The 21,081-nt window shown below is 44.2% G+C and overlaps 1 protein-coding gene across 1 annotated transcript in view; it reads left to right on the forward strand.

Moving 5' to 3' along the window:
• Positions 1-21,081, forward strand: part of LOC126428270 (juvenile hormone epoxide hydrolase 1-like) — an 83,851-nt gene that overhangs the window by 30,494 nt on the left and 32,276 nt on the right. Inside the window, exon 2 of the mRNA XM_050090185.1 lies at positions 13,742-13,956. Within this exon, the coding sequence (XP_049946142.1) occupies positions 13,765-13,956 (192 nt within the window). The 5' untranslated portion in view covers positions 13,742-13,764. The remainder of the gene's footprint in view (positions 1-13,741; positions 13,957-21,081) is intronic.

Here is a 21,081-nt window from a genome sequence, read left to right on the forward strand (position 1 = left end):
TTTGTGCAGTCAGTTTACGGTACTAATAAATCGTGAGTAGAACACAAATTAATCGGTAATTTCGGAAGGAATAATTTTATATTTGATACTTTTCTAAATTTATTTATTTGGCAATTGCCATAGAAAAAAATGTTTTACTGTGATTGGTCATTGAAGCAAAGCGTGGGTTACCGCGGGTTAATACTGCAACCTGATTTGCTGTTTGTGATATCAGCCAATCAGAAAAATGCAGGCTCGCGCCAATCTATGCTGGGAACAAAGCCTTTGGTGTGTTCTAGAGATGGGCAAACTGAAACGCTTAACTGTTTCGAAACAAATGAAACAGTACAATGTAATGTTTCGATACGCTCTTTCGAAACAGTGAAACAGTTTGTGTTTTGTTATCTAATAAACCTACACATTTTATCATCTTGAATGTCTACTGTATAAGTATGTCCATATAAACACAAATGAGGTGCGAGAGCGCTAATCATTTCACAGAAAGTATGAAACTATCACTTGGGTGTCTTGGTAGTTTCGTATTTCCTGCAGCAAATGCGCTGCTTTCGTGTCGTGTGACTTTCATACTTTTCAATTGGCTGCGGACAGCCATAGCTGAAGACAAAAGAACCACCACGAACGGAACTGGAGGTGGGACCGAACTGCAGAAACAACGGATATGCTACTGGGATTCCCACATTCCGTTAGTATGGGTAATATACCCATCCTGCTAATTTCCATGCACACAAAGGGAATCATTGTGGATAATAGACACAGTGACTATAGCCTTACAATTAATGCCAAATAATTCGAATAAATAACAAAATATAACAGAAAAAATTTTTGTCTTTCAAGGTGTTTCGAACCGTTACTATAAATTCACCATGCTTCCCAGGCCTTCCCGTTCACCATTACACTACCAGTGATATGTCAAACAGATTGTTTGCAATTATACCTACATCAAGTTTATGTATATGTCTAATAATTGTCACTCTACGCCTTTTTTTATTCAAAATGTTGTAGGTTTACTTGTGTTTCTTAATACGATTACTGTACATGAAAAGAGAAGCTGTAATTTAATCGAATGATTTTCACATATTTATTATTTTGAATGTGAATAGTATGCGTTGTTTTATTGTTCGGTTAGTGTTTATAAAGCAGATGTTACGCCATTTCGTAATAGGACAGTTAGCTAGAAACGAAGCTTTATTTTCGGATATCTTAAGCTTCATTCTATTGCTTGTCAAATATATTTTGCCACTCTTTCATTAAGTGTTATGTTGTGTTTCAGTATCTGTGCCGAGCCGGAATCTCGTACGACACAGAGCGTAATGAAACATCACTGTTTCGATACAATTAGTCCGTTCCAAGCGCAGGTGGACTGAAACAGACTTATTTTGAAACAACGATACAGTTTCTGTGTCTGACTCGAGATCGAATCTGATGCGGTTATTCGAGACAGGGGCGGAATGAAACACCACTGTTTCGAAACAGTGAACCACAGCCGTTCCGAAACACTGAAACAGTTCCACGTATCGATACACTGTATCGAAACATAGAAACGGTGGCCAAGTGTAGTGTGTTCTAGGTCAGTCGGGGCTGAGGGTTCGAACTAGTAACATCTCGTAGAAAGCAGCTCCGACGAAAGTACAATAAAATCGCGGAAAAATGCTAATTACGAGTTCGCGAAGTAGTACAAAGCGTATTTAAGTGAACAGTATAGTGGAAGCCGTGTGGAATTTCGGACGGAATATCGAAATTATTGCTTTTGACTGTTAATTAAAACCGCGTGGCGTGTTGCGCGATCTAAGACTGGAACAGGTATTACGTGTAGAGCAGAGTGCACAACGTTTGAGCGAGCATTTTCATAACTAAACGATCCGGTGAACTCTATTAACTTGGGTAACGGGTGTAAATACCATAAACTGGCCACGTGTGTGATTGTGGTGTGCGTGGGAGCTTTACATTGTGTAAACACTTAGTACGGACTTGGCAGTATTAACTGTGATCTTTATCGTAAAAATACACCTGAAAATTTACATTGCCACGTTAGAACTTTTATTTCAGTGCTAGCCACATCCCGTTTACCGGAGAATTCTATGTATGTTGCGACCTGCAGTAGACAGTAGTAGTCTAGTATTTTCTACTACAGCTTTTTCCAGTGTTGCAGCCGGACGTCACACCGAGTCACAGACACGGATCTGAAAGCTGCGAACAGGCGTCAGTGATCGGACGGACAGTTCACAATTTTGTGGTAAAAAAATATGGGGGCACGACAGAGATTTGAACACGGTTCTCACTCTTGGCAGTCCAACACCGTGACTGAATAACCAGGGTGCCGTTACTGTTTACATTTCTTCACAGTTCAGTACACTACGCTCAAGTCCTCTTGCTTGATTTGTGTTCAGTTTTCGACGGACTTCCATTGGGTCATCCTACCACTAAATCTGAGGGGGGCGTTGGGAAGTTCCCTCCCCTTCTTAGTCGCGCCAGCCAGCACGGTCAGCGTCTCTCAAGCATACTCACGTTTTTTAATTGTTCATGTTAAAGTGTTCCTCACTCTGAATACTTCACCAAGACCACAAATGGATGTAATTAAACTTTGTTTATTTGAGCAAGTAAACTTCAAAAGCAGTCAGTCTGCTGTTTCTGATGCAATACAATAAGAGAAAATACACATTCTCCAGAACTGTTATTCTACATCTACATATATACGCCGCTAGGCACCAAGCAGTGTGTGGCGGAGGGCACTATTCGCGCCAAAGTCATATTTCCCCCCTCTGTTCCACTCGCGGATCGCGCGAAGGAAAAACGATTGTCTGAGCGCCTCAGTTGGAACTCTAATTTCCCTTATCTTTGAATCGTGAGCATTGCGCGATTTCAAAGTTGGTGGTAATAATATATGCTCTACATCCTCGGCTAAGATCGGATTTTGGAATTTAGTAAGCAGCCCCTTCTGTTTAGCGCGTCGTCTATCTGCAAGTGTGTCCCACTTCAAACTTTCTATGAGATTTGTAACGCTCTCGCCATGACTGAATGTACCAGTCACGAATCTTACCGCTCTTCTTTGGACCTTCTCAATCTCTTGAATCAGACCCAATTGGTAAGGGTCCCATACAGACGTACAATACTCCAAGACAGGACGAACCAAAGTATTGTAAGCAATTTTCTTTGTTGAAGGACTGCATCGCTTCAGTATTCTACGAATAAACCGCAATCTAGAGTTCGCCTTACCCGTTACTTGTGTAATCTGATTGTTCCATTTGAGATCATTTCGAATAGTCACACCCAGATACTTGACGGGTTACCGCTTACAAAGACTGGGCATTTATTTTGTACATTAATGTAGATTTTCGCCTTGTTATACGCAGCAGGTTACACTTACTAATATTGAGAGATAACTGTCCGCCATTACACCACGCATTTATTTTCTGCTAATCCTCATTGATTTGATCACTACTTTCGTGTGATACTACTTTCCTGTAGACTAAAGCGTCATCAGCAAACAGTCTAATGCCGCTGTCAGTACCATGAACCAGATCGTTTATGTAAATCACATAAAGCAGAGGACCTATTACGCTGCCCTGGGGCACACCTGATGTTACGCTTGTTTCTGTTGAAGTCACCCCGTTCAGAGTGACATACTGCTCTCTGTCTGTTAGAAAAATTTCTATTCAAACGCATACGTCATGGGATAGACCTTTTTGAAGCAAACGACAGTGCGGAACTGAGTCGAACGCCTTTCGAAAGTCGAGAAATATGGCATCAACCTGGGAGCCGGTATCTAGAGCCTGCTGTATATCATGCACAAAGCCGTGTCTCGCATGACCGCTGTTTCCGAAACCCGTGGTAGTTTCTGCAGATGAGCTTCTCACAGTCTAGAAAGGTTATTATGTCTGAACACAAAATATGTTCCATGATTCTACAACAAATCGATGTCACTGAAATTGGCCGGTAATTAAGTGCATCCGATTTTCTTCTCTTTTTATAGCTTGCTATGACCTAGGCCTTCTTACAGTCCCGTGGAAGGTTCCGCACTTCCAATGATCTCTGATAAATGATGGAAAAGAATGGTGCTATATTTGTAGCCCAGTCAACATAAAACCTTACGCGGATACCGTCTGGGCCAGATGCCTTCCTAGGGTTTAAGGCGTTTGTTCGATAATTGAAAGGGGAAATGGTGCTGCAGTCCTCGACCAAAACGAGTTTTTGAAAGCTAGATTTAGAATTTTGGCCTACTGTTTATCACCATCCGTTACATTACTCGTACTTTCAGTAAGAGAAGGTGTTGAATTATTTGTAGCGTTCATAGATTTTACGTACGACAAAATGTTAATGTGAAGAAAAAGTTCGTCACAAACAATTGTCCTTTATCGAAACGAAAATAGATTCTTGAGAGTGTAGATTACGCTCTCTTGACAAATGCAAAGTGGACTTTGTCGTTGGTGGGAGTCTTGCGTGTCTCAGCGATACAGATAGCCGTACCGTACATGCAACCACAATGGAGGGGTATCGTTGGTTACCGAAGAGGGGCAGCAGCCTTTCCAGTAGTTGCAGGGGCAACGGTCTGGATAATTGACTGATCTGGCCTTGTAACACTAACCCAAACGGCCTTGCTGTGCTGGTACTGCGAATGGCTGAAAGGAGGGGGGGACTCAGCCGTACTTTTTCCCGAGGCATGCAGCTCTACTCCACGGTTAAATGATAAGAGTCGAGAGGCACAAAAGGGAAGCAATGGTTGAGGAGCTGACAGGGTCGTAGCTTATCGCTGATGTTATTCAATCTGCGTATTGAGCAAGCAGCAAAGGAAACAAAAGAAAAATTTAGAGTAAGAATTGAAGTCCATGGAGAAGAAATGAAAAGTTTGCCGTTTGCCGATGACACTGTAATTCTGTCGGAGGCAGCAAAGGGCTTGCAAGAGCAGTGGAACGGATTGAGCAGTATCATATAAGATGAACATCAACAAAAGCGAAACGAGGATAACTGAATGTAGTCGTATTAAATCAGATGATGCTGAGGACATTAGAATAGGACATGAGACACTTACAGTAGTAAATGAGTTTCGGTATTTGGGCAGCAAAACAACTGATGATGGCTGAAGTAGAGAGGATATAAAATGTAGACTGGCTACGGCAAGGGAAGTGTTTCTGAAGAAGAGAAATTTGTTAACATGGAGTACAGATTCAAGTGTCAGGAAGTCTTTTCTTAAAGTATTTGTATGCAGTATAGCCTTGTATGGATGTGAAACATGGACGATAAACAGTTTAGGCAAGAAGAGAATAGAAGCTTTTGCAATGTGGTGCTACAGAAGAGTGCTGAGGATTAGGTGAGTAAATCGTGTACCTAATGAGGAGGTAATGAATAGAATTGTGGAGAAAAGAAATTTGTGGCACAAACTGACTAGAAGAAGGGATTCGGTGGTAGGACACATTCTGAGACATCAAGGGAGCACCAATCTAGTTGGCTGGTTGGTTGGTTGGTTGGGGTTAAAGGGACCAATCAGCAAGGTCATTAATCTCTTGTTTCAAATGTGGTCCATTCAGATAGTGACATCTCAGAAAAGTGAGAACGACAAAAGGGAAGATACCAATCTAATACTGGAGGGAAGCGTGGGAGGTAAAAATTGTAGAGGGTGACCAAGAGATTAATACAGCAAGCAGATTCAGAAGGATGTAGGTTGCAGTAGTTACTCGGAGATGAAGAGGCTTGCACAGGATAGAATAGCATGGAGAGCTGCATCAAATCAGCCTTTGAACTGAAGACCACACAACAACAAATCTGACGAGCAGTACGACTTATCCACTAGGAGCACAGATAGCCGGAGCGCAGTTGTCCAGGTGGTGAAGGCGACGTCCGATCCGAGGCAGTGTCCGAATGGTGACGGTATATCAGTCGCTGGTCGGCGAAGACGGAACTGGCTTTTGCCGGCTCCGTGAAGGCAGAACAACTGGCGCGGCGGAAAATTACAACTTTCCTATCGGCTATCGAAGTTGCGGCGGGTGCAGCGAGAGGTTCGTGTCTGGAGCGACCCCAGCTGCTGCGGCCTCTGGAGGCTTTGTCGGATACCGCGGAAACCGACAACACAGGCCTCGAGCGGACGACAACCCGCTAAGCACAGGTGCGCTGCGGGTTGGCGTCGTCGAAGGCGAAGCCGAGACCCACACCGGATACATGTTGGCAATGAAATTTAGGGCGTTCAAACTGCATTGTTGGCCGCGGGGCATGATGGGAATTGTATGGTTTGGTTTAGCGACGAAGGCCACTTTCATTTGGATGGATTCGTCAATAAGCGAAACTGTCGCATTTGGGGGACTGAGAATCCGCATTACGCGACCGAGAAGTCTTTTCACCCTCAACGGGTGACTGTGTGGTGTGCAATGTCCAGACACACAATATTCAGTGAGATATTCCTTGATGGCACGGTGACTACCGAACGGTATGTGAAGGTTTTGGAAGATGGTGTCATGCCCATTATGCGAAGTGATCCTGATTTCGACAACATGTGGTTCGTGCAAGACGGAGCTCGACCCCATCGAAGCAGGAGAGTGTTTGATGTCCTGGAGGAGAACTTTGGGAACCGCATTCTGGCTCTGGGGTACCCAGAGGCCACTGGCATGGGCTTCGATTGGCCGCCATATTCTACGGATCTGAACACATGCAATTCCTACAAATACGCTTCTCGGGTTTTTGTGTAACTCGCACAATATTTCATCGTAGTCTTGCTGCAGTTAGAGCAGCAGTTACCACCACCTGAAGATGTTGAGCAATTGCATCGACGAAATATTGTGTGAGTTAGACAGTACGATCTGGCGGCAAACCCGAGAAGCGTATTTGTAACAGATCCGTCGGGAAAGCATGAAAACTCGCATGCGATTCCTTTTTATGGAGGTATATTAAAGACAAGGTGTACAGCAGTAACCCAGAACCATTGCTAAGCTGAAAACAACCATTCTTTGGGTCATCGACTGCATCGATATTCCGATACTTCAGCGCGTCATGTAGAATTTCGTTACTCGTCTGCCTCACATCGTCGCCAATGATGGCAGGCATATCGCAGTGCCATCGCCGAAATCCGAATATCTGCAGTGACGTTTACATGTTGAATGAAGTGTGTGCACGCCGTAGTTTGTAGTTAATTTACGTTTTTTTCTTATAGTTCAATAATTGTCATCCTGTGTGATCTCAGAAAATCTGGCAACGCTACTAAAAATGTACAAATGAACAAAAGAAATCAGACAAATATCAATCGCACGTGTTATATCACGTGGAAAGTGGTTGACGAGGATACGATTACTGGATGATGTTTCGAAAGCAACACAAAAAAACTTAGTCACAAATTTCACTTTCTTCCCACGGTAGGACGAATATCACGAAGAAAATCTGTTTAGAAGGCGTGTCGCTTCGAATAAAACACTCGACCTTTCGATATCTGTTACCGCCGTCGTTGTCATGAGTAATGAGGTACCGACTGCCAGGGCTGGCCACCTATTCAAATCTCGAGCGTTTCATGTTTAGTGACTCGACTTGTAAAGCCGGAAGATTTTATTCACGCTCGCCTCCGCGAATGACTCCGAGGACACGGTTACTGAGCTTACAGAACTCATTCAGCTTTTGCCGTTTCAAAATTTATTTATTAAAAAACTTGTTTCGCCAGAGACGATCAGATTGTGGTTTCTCCTCGTAGTCGTCGCATGAACGCGAACATGACAGATATCGAAACAGGTTACAGCGGGGAACGAAGTCAACTACAATCGCTCAGCAGAGAAAAGGTGGCACGGTGGGAATACGAATAACACTCTTCATAGACTGAAGAAAATGCATTTTTAAAGATTGAAAACCTATGCTGCTGTTTATTTGCTGGCTGACTAATTTAGTGGTTTGCTGTTTTCACAAGCCACTTACTGCAAAGAAAAAAATTTCTAATGAGTATATGTATCGTATGTGGACAATAAGTACAAAATGCCGTACGTAAGTGTTTACCATACGAACGATATTACCCCAATGCCTTTATTGTCCGCATTCGAGACATATACTCACAGCAAGTGCAATCTTAAAATAAGTAAAGCCCTTAACTAATAAAGCAGCAAATACACAGCAGCTTTGGTGTTAACCATTTTAAAAAAAGGCCTTTTATTCAGTATTTGAGAGCCGAAACACGCGACTTACTGAAATGTATTATGTTCTGCATACAATAAGCAAAAGAGCTTGCTGCTCTTCTAGCAGCATAGGTAGCTGGAGGAGCGAAGCATTTCCAGTAGGTGGAAAAATGTGAAGATCACACCTGTTGCACAGATGCACAACACTATAGGCCTGTATCGCTCAACTCAGTCTGGTATACGATTTTAGAAAACGTTTATTGCTCGCGTATTACGACATTTCTGGAGACCAAAAACACAGACTAGTCGCAACGCTAGGAAACTGTTGCGAAATGCAGGCCAACCTGTGCAAGTTCGACGCTTGCTCTAAGGATTCGCAGTCTAGTCTTAGCATGAACAAATGCAACGTGTTACGCGCAGAAATGGGCGGACACGCCCGTTACTTCATGATTACGTGATTCCAGAACACTGGAAGCAGTGACGTCCATAAAATATCTAGGAGTCGGCGTAAGGAGAAAACTGAACTGGAATGGCCAGATAAAACTAATCGCAGGTAAGGCAGATGCCAAACTAAAATTCATTGCAAGAATCCTCAAAAAGTGTGAGGCAACCACAAAGGAGGCAGCTTACTCAACCGTCATTCGACCGATGCTTGAATACTAATTGTCAGTACGCGGTCAGTACCAGAGAATATCAGTATGTATTTACTTATAGCTTCCGTCAGACGTTCTCTCTCTCTCTCTCTCTCTCTCTCTCTCTCTCTCTCTCTCTCTCTGTGTGTGTGTGTGTGTGTGTGTGTGTGTGTGTGTAATAGGTAATGTTTTAACATTTTTTGAAGCTGTTATGTGTTTTGATTGATTACAGACGTATTTCACAGTATAAAAGTAGGAACAATAATACTAATAATCAGAATAGTGGTGGCATAATAAAAATAATAATATTGTTAATAGTAATCAGCAAGTAGTAGTTAAGAAGAACAAGAAATATATAAATATATAGGGTATCCAAAAAAACCACCGACGAACTTTAGGGGTAGTTTCCTTGTACAGAAATAAGTAAAAATCGTCTAGTAAAATGGGCTAAAGGAAACCTTAAGTGGTGTAAGCACTTGTTCATCTTCGATACCATGAAAGAGATCTCTTCTGCTGCAAGGTCTTTCCTTACCATAGTCTCCTATTGGATATGTCACAGGAATACAACGTTGCGAATGAGGTTTTAAATTAGAAGTTATGAAATACAGGCCTGCCCTACCCTCGCAGCACGTATATTGTAAATAACGATTGTATAGGCATTTCTGTTCCTCCAATTACAGCGCCATCTGTGGTGAAACGAAGAAAATGTCTCAGACAAAACTTCTGTAGATTTTGACGTAGAATCGTATTCTACAACAAAAAACGAGAGTTCCCATTGAAGATTTCAAAGTGGCCCGCCACCCACGCACAGGGTGGAGGTTGGGGGTCTCGAGACAAACTTTTTGTGATTCAATGTCTTCAGTTAAAAGGAACACTCTTTATATCCATGAATATACACTGAAGCGCCAAAGAAACTGGTATAGGCATGTTTATTCAAATACAGAGAGATGCAAACAGGTAGAATACGAAACTTCCTGGCAGATTAAAACTGTGTGCCCGACCGAGACTCGAACTCGGGACCTTTGCCTTTCGCGGGCAAGTGCTCTACCATCTGAGCTACCGAAGCACGACTCACGCCCGGTACTCACAGCTTTACTTCTGCCAGTATCTCGTCTCCTACCTTCCAAACTTTACAGAAGCTCTCCTGCGAACATTGCAGAACTAGCACTCCTGAAAGAAAGGATATAGTGGAGACATGGCTTAGCCACAGCCTGGGGGATGTTTCCAGAATGAGATTTTCACTCTGCAGCGGAGTGTGCGCTGATATGAAACTTCCTGGCGTGAGTCGTGCTTCGGTAGCTCAGATGGTAGAGCACTTGCCCGCGAAAGGCAAAGGTCCCGAGTTCGAGTCTCGGTCGGGCACACAGTTTTAATCTGCCAGGAAGTTTCATATCAGCGCACACTCCGCTGCAGAGTGAAAATCTCATTCTGGAAACATCCCCCAGGCTGAGGCTAAGCCATGTCTCCACTATATCCTTTCTTTCAGGAGTGCTAGTTCTGCAAGGTTCGCAGGAGAGCTTCTGTAAAGTTTGGAAGGTAGGAGACGAGATACTGGCAGAAGTAAAGCTGTGAGTACCGGGCGTGAGTCGTGCTTCGGTAGCTCAGATGGTAGAGCACTTGCCCGCGAAAGGCAAAGGTCCCGAGTTCGAGTCTCGGTCGGGCACACAGTTTTAATCTGCCAGGAAGTTTCATATCAGCGCACACTCCGCTGCAGAGTGAAAATCTCATTCTGGAAACATCCCCCAGGCTGTGGCTAAGCCATGTCTCCGCAATATCCTTTCTTTCAGGAGTGCTAGTTCTGCAAGTTTCGCAGAAGAGCTTCTGTAAAGTTTGGAAGGTAGGAGACGAGATACTGGCAGAAGTAAAGCTGTGAGTACCGGGCGTGAGTCGTGCTTCGGTAGCTCAGATGGTAGAGCACTTGCCCGCAAAAGGCAAAGGTCCCGAGTTCGAGTCTCGGTCGGGCACACAGTTTTAATCTGCCAGGAAGTTTCATATCAGCGCACACTCCGCTGCAGAGTGAAAATCTCATTCTATGCAGAATACGGCGTTGCGGTTGGTAATGCTTATATAACAAAATTGTCTGGCCCAGTTATTAGATCGATTACTGCTGCTAAGATGACAGGTTATTAAGATTTAAGTGAGACTGAATGTGGAGCTATAGTCGGCGCAATAGCGATAGGACACAGCATCTTCGATGTAGCGATGAGGTGGGGATTTTCCCGTACGACCATTTCACGTGTGTACCGTAAATATCGGGAATCAGGTACAACATCAAATCTACGACATAACTATGCCCGGAAAAAAACCCTGCAAGAATGGGACGAAGAACGACTGAAGAGAATCGTTCATCGTGACAGAAGTGTAACCATTCCGCAGATTGCTGCAGGTTTCAATGCTGGGCCATCAACAAGTGTCATTGTGTGAACCATTCAACTAAACATCATCGATATGGGCTTTCAGAAGGCGAATGGCCATTCCTGTAGCCTTGATGACTGCAAGACACAAAGCTTTATGCCTAGCCTGGGCCTGTCAACACCGACACTGGACTGTTGATAACTGGAAACATTTTGCCTGGTCGGACGAGTCTCGTTTCAAATTGTATCGAGCGGATGGACGTGTACGGGTATGGAGACAACCTCATGAATCCATGGGCCTGTGTGTCACCAGCTGGTGGAGGCTGAGTAATTTGGTGGTGGTGGGGGGGGGGGGGATGTGTGCAGTTGGAGTGATATGGAACCTCTGATACATCTAGATACGACTCTGACAGGTGACACGTACGAAAGCATCCTGTCTTATCAACTGCATCCATTCATGTCCATTGTGCATTCCGACGGACTTGGGCAATTCCAGCAGGACAATGCGACACCCTACACGTCCAGAATTTCTACAGAGCGGCTCTAGGAAACTCTTCTAAGTTTAAACACTTCCGATGGCTACCAAACTCCCCAGATATGAACGTTATTGAGCATATCTGGGATGCCTTGCAACGTGCTGTTCAGAAAAGATCTCCACCCCCTCGTAATCTTAGGGATTTAAGGACAGCCCTGCAGGATTCATGTTGTCAGTTCCCTGCAGAACTGCTTCAGACAATAGTGGAGTCCACGCCACGTCGTTTTGCGGCATTTCTGCGTGGTCACAGGGGCCGTACACCATATTAGGGAGGTGTACCAGTTTCTTTGGCTCTTCAGTATTAGTGCATTTATACAGAAATGTGAATATGCTCGGGAACGGCATCAGAACACATTACCACTTTCTCTCTGCCGCACTGACAACTTTTTTATTTTTATAATAATTGTTTTTTATAATAATGCTGATGTGTGTGTGTGTGTTTGTCTCGGAGGAACACAAGAGAAGATAGAACTGATAGAAGAAACAGGGAACATCCAAAGAAGAGCAGCACGTTTCGTTACAGGGTCATTTAGTAAGCGTGAAAAGCGTGACGGAGGTGCTCTGCCAAGTCCAGCGGCAAACGCTGCAAGAGAGGCGTTCGGCATGACGGTGTGATTTATTGTTAAAGTTCTGAGAGCATACGTTCCTATGAGAGTCAACCAGTACATGCCTTCCGATACCTTTTATCTCGCGTAAAGACCATGAAGGTAACATCGGGATTAGAGATTAGATTAGATAAGTTTTTCGTTCCATATATCCGTGCTGAGGAGATCATCGCGGATGTGGAACATGCCAATTTTTTTAAAGCTGAAGTAACAATACTAATATTATGAGTATATAAAATACATCATTTGTTTCTATTAAAAAATTCGTCAATGGAGTAGAAGGAGTTGGCCAGTAGTAAGTCTTTCAGGCTCCTTTTAAACTGATCTTTATTTGTAACTAATTTTTGTTTGTTTGCTGGCAAACTATTGAAGATGAGTATTCCTGAGTAGTGATCCCCTTTTTGAACTAAAGTGCTTTTAAGTCCTCGTCCAGATCAGTTATGTTCCTGGTATTGTATGTATGAACTGAGCTGTTTGTTGGAAAAAGAGATATATTACTTAGGACAAATTTCATTAAGGAGTAAATATGCTGAGAGGCAGTAGTTAGTATGCCCAGTTCTTTGAAGAGGTTTCTACAGGACCTCCCTGAATTTACTCCACAAATAATACGTATTACACGCATTTTGACTCTGAAAACTTCTGTTTGACTCGAAGAGTTACCCCAAAATATTATACCACATGACATTATGGAATGGAAGTAGGCAAAGTATGCAAGCTTTTTCATTTTTATGTCGCCTATGTTTGCTAACACTCGAATTGCAAATACAGATTTGTTAAGGCGTTTCTGCAGTTCTGTGGTGTGCTCCTCCCAACTGAATTCATTATCAAGTTGTAATCCCAAGAATTTAAGACTGTCAACCGCGTCTATCTGCTCTTCTTCATACTTTATGCATATGCTGGGTGGAAACCTCTTACAGGTTCTCAATTGCATATAGTGAGTCTTTTCGAAGTTTAATGTCAGTGAGTTGGCTTTAAACCATTTATTAATATCCATGAAAATATCATTAGCAGATCTTTCTAGAGCTACGCTCGACATACTATTTATTGCAATACATGTGTCATCTGCAAACAAAACGAACTCTGCTTCTGGCAGTGTAACTGATGAGAGATCATTAATGTACACAAGAAAAAGCAATAGGCCTAAGATGGATCCTTGTGGGACACCACATGTAATTTCTTCCCATTCTGATGATGAGTGATGACTTAATTCACTAGTCCCTTGCTCTGACACCCTTTGTTTCCTGTTAGCGAGGTATGACTTGAACCATTTTGCAGCACTGCCCGTGACACCATAGAATTCTAATTTGTTTAAAAGGATGTTGCGGTTCACACAATCAAATGCCTTTGACAAATTGTCCAGAGCCTTAGCAACCATCATTCTTATAGCGTGCCTTTCGCGTCTGGAACATGATAGGGTGGAGTGGCACTGAGACACGAAGTACCCTCCACGGCACACAGGAAGTTGGCTTGCAGTGTACGAATGTAGCTGTAGATGTAATGGCTGTCTCTCACGCGTGGATTGCTTTGTTACTCGTTGCAGCTGAGCGACCGCTGCCCGCTCTCATGTGCTGCTGCGAGATGGTGCTGGTGCTGGTGTTGGCCGCCATTCTGGCGGTGTTCGTCTGGAAGAGGCTGACGGCTCCAGAAGAGGAGCCGTTCAGTCAGCGGAAGCTGGAGGACGCGTGGTGGGGGCCCGGGGAGCCCAGACAGGTGGATGAGTCCGTCCGGCCCTTCTCCATCGACGTCCCGGACAGCGTAAGTGGCGAGCAGCGGGTGGTCAGCAGCAAGGGGAGAAGTTTCAGTGGAGTTCTGGAAGTAACTGCCACGTACTTCAACAGGAATAGCACTTAAGGCGTACTCTTTGCCCAGTCACACATCCAGTTAAAAGGGGGTAGTCATGAACTTTGACGTATCACTTGAAAAGGGTAAAGTTGCGTAATTAATTCGAGGTGGATGTTTTACCAAACAGCGAAAATGTCGACTTGTACCAGCAAGGTCAACGGTCAGTAATGTATCGTTCGGAAAAACGTATCGCGTCGCACTGAGACATGAATATGGAGAGAAGGAGCAATATCGCCATCAAGACTGGTGGTCCCATCTTGTTTTTTTTTTTTCGAATTGAGCATTAAAATTTAGTGAATACCGCTGGTACTAGCACCAAGGTGATATTCAGGAGGGATTACGGAAGTGTCTGATTCCACCCGTCTGCTTTGATCCATGACGTCATCAGTATGGGGGAAATGGCTATTCTAAGCGTCTGTAATATGGCGCCTATGATGTCGCTATATACACATGGCAACAAACACGAAAATACGAATAAATAAGACAACAGCATCTCCCTCCAAAAATGCAATCAAACTAATGGGGAAGCCGCGGGAAATTGGGGGGTTTTAGGGAGGGGACAACAGTAAAAAAAGACACCACTATCACAAAACACACAAAATTACGAACAAAAAAACAATTACAAAATCTACAGGAATCTGACACTTCCCTTGACCTATATAGGTCAACTGCTGCTGACGATACAAAAACACCAACACCAACAGCAAAATCTACGAAAATTGGAATCAGACATTACTCTTGACCACAGCTCACGATACCAAACCACCAGTACCTACATATAAAACTACAAAACTTGGAATCGGTCATTTCCTTTGACCTATATTTTTTTTTTTTTTGGTTATCAGTCTACTGACTGGTTTGATGCGGCCCGCCACGAATTCCTTTCCTGTGCTAACCTCTTCATCTCAGAGTAGCACTTGCAACCTACGTCCTCAATTATTTGCTTGACGTATTCCAATCTCTGTCTTCCTCTACAGTTTTTGCCCTCTACAGCTCCCTCTAGTACCATGGAAGTCATTCCCTCATGTCTTAGCAGATGTCCTATCATCCTGTCCCTTCTCCTTATCAGTGTTTTCCACATATTCCTTTCCTCTCCGATTCTGCATAGAACCCCCTCATTCCTTACCTTATCAGTCCACCTAATTTTCAACATTTGTCTATAGCACCACATCTCAAATGCTTCTATTCTCTTCTGTTCCGGTTTTCCCACAGTCCATGTTACACTACCATACAATGCTGTACTCCAGACGTACAGCCTCAGAAATTTCTTCCTCAAATTAAGGCCGGTATTTGATATTAGTAGACTTCTCTTGGCCAGAAATGCCTTTTTTGCCATAGCGAGTCTGCTTTTGATGTCCTCCTTGCACCGTCCGTCATTGGTTATTTTACTGCCTAGGTAGCAGAATTCCGTAACTTCACTGACTCCGTGACCATCAATCCTGATGTTAAGTGTCTCGCTGTTCTCATTTCTACTACTTCTCATTACCTTCGTCTTTCTCCGATTTACTCTCAAACCATACTGTGTACTCATTAGACTGTTCATTCCGTTCAGTAGATCATTTAATTCTTCTTCACTTTCACTCAGGATAGAAATGTCATCAGCGAATCGTATCATTGATATCCTTTCACCTTGTATTTTAATTCCACTCCTGAACCTTTCTTTTATTTCCATCATTGCTTCCTCGATGTACAGATTGAAGAGTAGGGACGAAAGGCTACAGCCTTGTCTTACACCCTTCTTAATACGAGCACTTCGTTCTTGATCGTCCACTCTTATTATTCCCTCTTGGTTGTTGTACATATTGTATATGACCCGTCTCTCCCTATAGCTTACCCCTACTTTTTTCAGAATCTCTAACAGCTTGCACCATTTTATATTGTCGAATGCTTTTTCAGGTCGACAAATCCTATGAAAGTGTCTTGATTTTTCTGTAGCCTTGCTTCCATTATTAGCCGTAACGTCAGAATTGCCTCTCTCGTCCCTTTACTTTTCCTAAAGCCAAACTGATCTTCACCTAGCGCATTCTCAATTTTCTTTTCCATTCTTCTGTATATTATTCTTGTAAGCAGCTTCGATGCATGAGCTGTTAAGCTGATTGTGCGATAATTCTCGCACTTGTCAGCTCTTGCCGTCTTCGGAATTGTGTGGATGATGCTTTTCCGAAAGTCAGATGGTATATCGCCAGACTCATATATTCTACACACCAACGTGAATAGTCGTTTTGTTGCCACTTCCCCCAATGATTTTAGAAATTCTGATGGAATGTTATCTATCCCTTCTGCCTTATTTGACCGTAAGTCCTCCAAAGCTCTTTTAAATTCCGATTCTAATATTGGATCCCCTATCTCTTCTAAATCGACTCTTGTTTCTTCTTCTATTACATCAGACAAATCTTCACCCTCATAGAGGCTTTCAATGTATTCTTTCCACCTATCTGCTCTCTCCTCTGCATTTAACAGTGGAATTCCCGTTGCACTCTTAATGTTACCACCGTTGCTTTTAATGTCACCAAAGGTTGTTTTGACTTTCCTGTATGCTGAGTCTGTCCTTCCGACAATCATAGCTTTTTCGATGTCTTCACATTTTTCCTGCAGCCATTTCGTCTTAGCTTCCCTGCACTTCCTATTTATTTCTTTTCTCAGCGACTTGTATTTCTGTATTCCTGATTTTCCCAGAACATGTTTGTACTTCCTCCTTTCATCAATCAACTGAAGTATTTCTTCTGTTACCCATGGTTTCTTCGCAGCTACCTTCTTTGTACCTATGTTTTCCTTCCCAACTTTTGTGATGGCCCTTTTTAGAGATGTCCATTCCTCTTCAACTGTACTGCTTACTGCGCTATTCCTTATTGCTGTATCTATAGCGTTAGAGAACTTCAAACGTATCTCGTCATTCCTTAGTACTGCCGTATCCCACTTCTTTGCGTATTGATTCTTCCTGACTAATGTCTTGAACTTCAGCCCACTCTTCATCACTACTATAATGTGATCTGAGTCTATATCTGCTCCTGGGTACGCCTTACAGTCCAGTGTCTGATTTCGGAATCTCTGTCTGACCATGATGTAATCTAATTGAAACCTTCCCGTATCTCCCGGCCTTTTCCAAGTATACCTCCTCCTCTTGTGATTCTTGAACAGGGTATTCGCTATTACTAGCTGAAACTTGTTACAGAACTCAATTAGTCTTTCTCCTCTTTCATTCCTTGTCGCAAGCCCATATTCTCCTGTAACCTTTTCTTCTACTCCTTCCCCTACAACTGCATTCCAGTCGCCCATGACTATTAGATCTTCGTCCCCCTTTACATACTGCATTACCCTTTCAATATCCTCATACACTTTCTCTATCTGTTCACCTTTAGCCTGCGACGTCGGCATGTATACCTGAACTATCGTTGTCGGTGTTGATCTGCTGTCGATTCTGATTAGAACAACCCGGTCACTGAACTGTTCACAGTAACACACCCTCTGCCCTACCTTCCTATTCATAACGAATCCTACACCTGTTATACCATTTTCTGCTGCTGTTGATATTACCCGATACTCTTCTGACCAGAAATCCTTGTCTTCCTTCCACTTCACTTCACTGACCCCTACTATATCTAGATTGAGCCTTTGCATTTCCCTTTTCAGATTTTCTAGTTTCCCTACCACGTTCAAGCTTCTGACATTCCACGCCCCGACTTGTAGAACGTTATCCTTTCGTTGATTATTCAATCTTTTTCTCGTGGTAACCTCCCCCTTGGCAGTCCCCTCCCGGAGATCCGAATGGGGGACTATTCCGGAATCTTTTGCCAATGGAGAGATCATCACGATACTTCTTCAATTACAGGCTACATGTCCTGTGGATACACGTTACGTGTCTTTAATGCAGTGGTTTCCATTGCCTTCTGCATCCTCATGTCGTTGATCATTGCCGATTCTTCCGCCTTTAGGGGCAATTTCCCACCCCTGAACCTCATCCGCTCCTCCGCCCTCTTTGACAAGGCCGTTGGCAGAATGAGGCTGACTTCTTATGCCGGGAGTCTTCGGCCGCCAATGCTTTGACCTATATATGTCAACTATAACTATTGATACGAAAAAACCACCACCTACAACTAAGAAAAACAAAACCAAAACCACAACACCTCAAAATTTCAAAAGTTAAATATCCATAGATGAATTAAAATACATTCAATACACAAAAAATTACAACTCGAGAAAAATAGACCCAAAAAAACAATCACTTACCACCAACAAATGTCGGCGCTGAACTGCGGTCGGCCACCTCACACACGCACACACACACACACACACACACACACACACACACACACACACACACACACACACACAGAGAGAGAAAGAGAGAGAGAGAGAGAGAGAGAGAGAGAGAGAGTGAGAGGGGGGGCATCAAACTCAACAAGGGAACTTCTACAAACACAAACAACTCGAACTCCGCTCCGTTTTGACGTCACACACCACACACCCTTGCGTCATGGGTCAAAGCAGACGGGTGGAATCGGGCGCTTCCGTTGAGCCATTCAGGAAGAAAATATACTTGCTTGCTGGTTGGTTGGTTGGCGGGAGCGGACCAAACCATCGGATTAGGGAAGGATGGGGAAGGAAGTCGGCCGTGCCCTTTCAAAGGAACCATCCCGGGCACTTGCGTGAAGCGGTTAAGGGAAATCACGGGAAACCTAAATCAAGATGGCCAGATGCGGATATGAACCGTCGTCCTCCCGAATGTGAGTCGTGTACTAACCACTGCGCTGCCTCGCTCGGTGGAAATATTGTATCAACAACATGAAAAGTAACTCTCCTTCATTTTAATCCGTGGATGCAACTATTTATTTTACAATGCGAATTTGGTTTTGTTGCATTAGAACATATGTGAATGAAGTCGCAGACACACTGCCGGACAAAAAATAGTGAAGCACAGGGAAAGTGAGGTGGAAAAAAAATGTGTTGTGTTACGAATGGAGACCGAAATGCACGCGTTTTAGCTCACGCAGGCTGGCGTGAGGAGGGAAGAACTATACTGACGTGAGGTCTGGAACATGACAAGGAATGAGAATTCAGAAAGCGGACGTAATTAGTTTGATACTTAACTTTAATCCATTAATGATGAACGTCGCTCTTGACGGTACATGATTCACAATATTATCTGTTCAGAATACATTCATAGTAACTGAATATGGCGCCTTGCTAGGTCGTAGCAAATGAAGTAGCTGAAGGCTATGCTAAACTGTCGTCTCTGCAAATGAGAGCGTATGTAGACAGTGAACCATCGGTAGAAAAGTCGGCTGTACAACTGGGGCGAGTGCTAGGGAGTCTCTCTAGACCTGCCGTGTGGCGGCGCTCGGTCTGCAATCACTGATAGTGGCGACACGCGGGTCCGACGTATACTAACGGACCGCGGCCGATTTAAAGGCTACCACCTAGCAAGTGCGGTGTCTGGCGGTGACACCACAAAATGAAACTCACAGATTGAGATAGAGTGTCATGCTACTTCACTGGTTACAGACTCGAGTCAAATTTAGAACGAGTTGGCAACATGAGCCGACTTATTAACATGATATCCCACCCCTGTGACCCAGAAGCACACACCAATTCGGTTAAAAGGTGTCATAAAACCTTTGTATCCCTGTCGGAGGCGAGGTGGCCCACAGCTGTAGTAACTGGTCCTCGATGTCACGGATACTGTCACTGGGACAGTTCATATCCAAGGTGGTCCCACACACCTCGAACAGGGAACAAATACGGGGACCTTCCTGATAGCAGTAATACCTCAACACTGCGCAGGCATTTCATAGAGACACGTACGACGTGTGGAGGAGCATTGTCCTGTTGGAAAATGGTATCATGGTACTGCCACATGAGAGGCTGCACATGAGGATACAGGATGTCTGCTAACACCACTGGGCCTCTCCAAAGCGTTGTAACCATGGGCCCTCTCCCCAGGTGGCCGAAATACTCGCCGACAATGGTCGCTTGGATTGGCGTAGAACCACGACTCATCGCTGAACACAGTGTGACCCCCATTCCTCAGCAGTGGTCACGACAGCTTTCCAACGCAGCCGTATCTGGTGCTGTGTCACCGGCAACCTACGTGTGGGACGGTAATCCCATAGCCCGCTGCTAGTCTCCAACCATTGGTTCAGGATGGCACAGAACGTGTTACTTGGTCTCAGGTGGCAGGCACACATATAGAGGCACTACAGTGTGCTTGGCGCACAGTACGGCGATCCTCCCTTATGGTGATCAGAAGTTATCGACTCGAACATGGAAGACAAGTGAACCACGGCCAAACACGGCGTCAAGAACAAAGCAGTCGACCTGGAGACACCACAGGACGGGAGAACCGAGCAGTCTTCAGACAGGCACTTAGACGTGTAACTGGTGCTTCAGTTACCACAAAGACCATTAAGAGGCGGCTCGCAGAACCCCATTTTGCGGATTACCATTGACCTCTGTACACCCACAAACACGTTTGCTGTGGTGTTGGCCACATTCGGCCTGCAATCGTCTTAAGTCGCGATTGGAACTGAGACCTGATGAACAGCCAGGATGTGTCTGGCGGCCCCCAAGACCGCGCTGCGATACCAACCTGACCGTGGACCACCATTCAGCTCGACAGGCAAGAGTGACGGTCTGGGGTACATTTCATAGCAGGACACCTTTGGTTGTCATCTACGAAACCCTTACAGCAGAGCGGTTCCTCGACCATGTTGTCCGCTCTGTCTTGTTGGCCTTTGTAGTAAGCCATCCTGGGCTTACATTTCAGTAAGATAATGCACATCCGTACACAGCGGGAGTTTCTACTGCTTGTCCTCGCGTTTGCCAAGCCCTACCTTGGGGATCTCTCCCCAATTCAGAACGTTTATAGTATTGTGGACAGGGCCGTCCAACTAGCTCGTGATTTTGACGATCCAATGCACCAGTTAGCACAGAATTTGGCACTACGTCGCTCAGGAAGACATGCGACAACTCTGTCAATCAATGCCAAGTCCAATAACTGCTTATGAGGTCCAGAGGTGGACCAACGCTTTATTGACATGC

This window comes from Schistocerca serialis, chromosome 12 (genome assembly GCF_023864345.2).
Source record: "Schistocerca serialis cubense isolate TAMUIC-IGC-003099 chromosome 12, iqSchSeri2.2, whole genome shotgun sequence".
NCBI lineage: Eukaryota > Metazoa > Arthropoda > Insecta > Orthoptera > Acrididae > Schistocerca > Schistocerca serialis.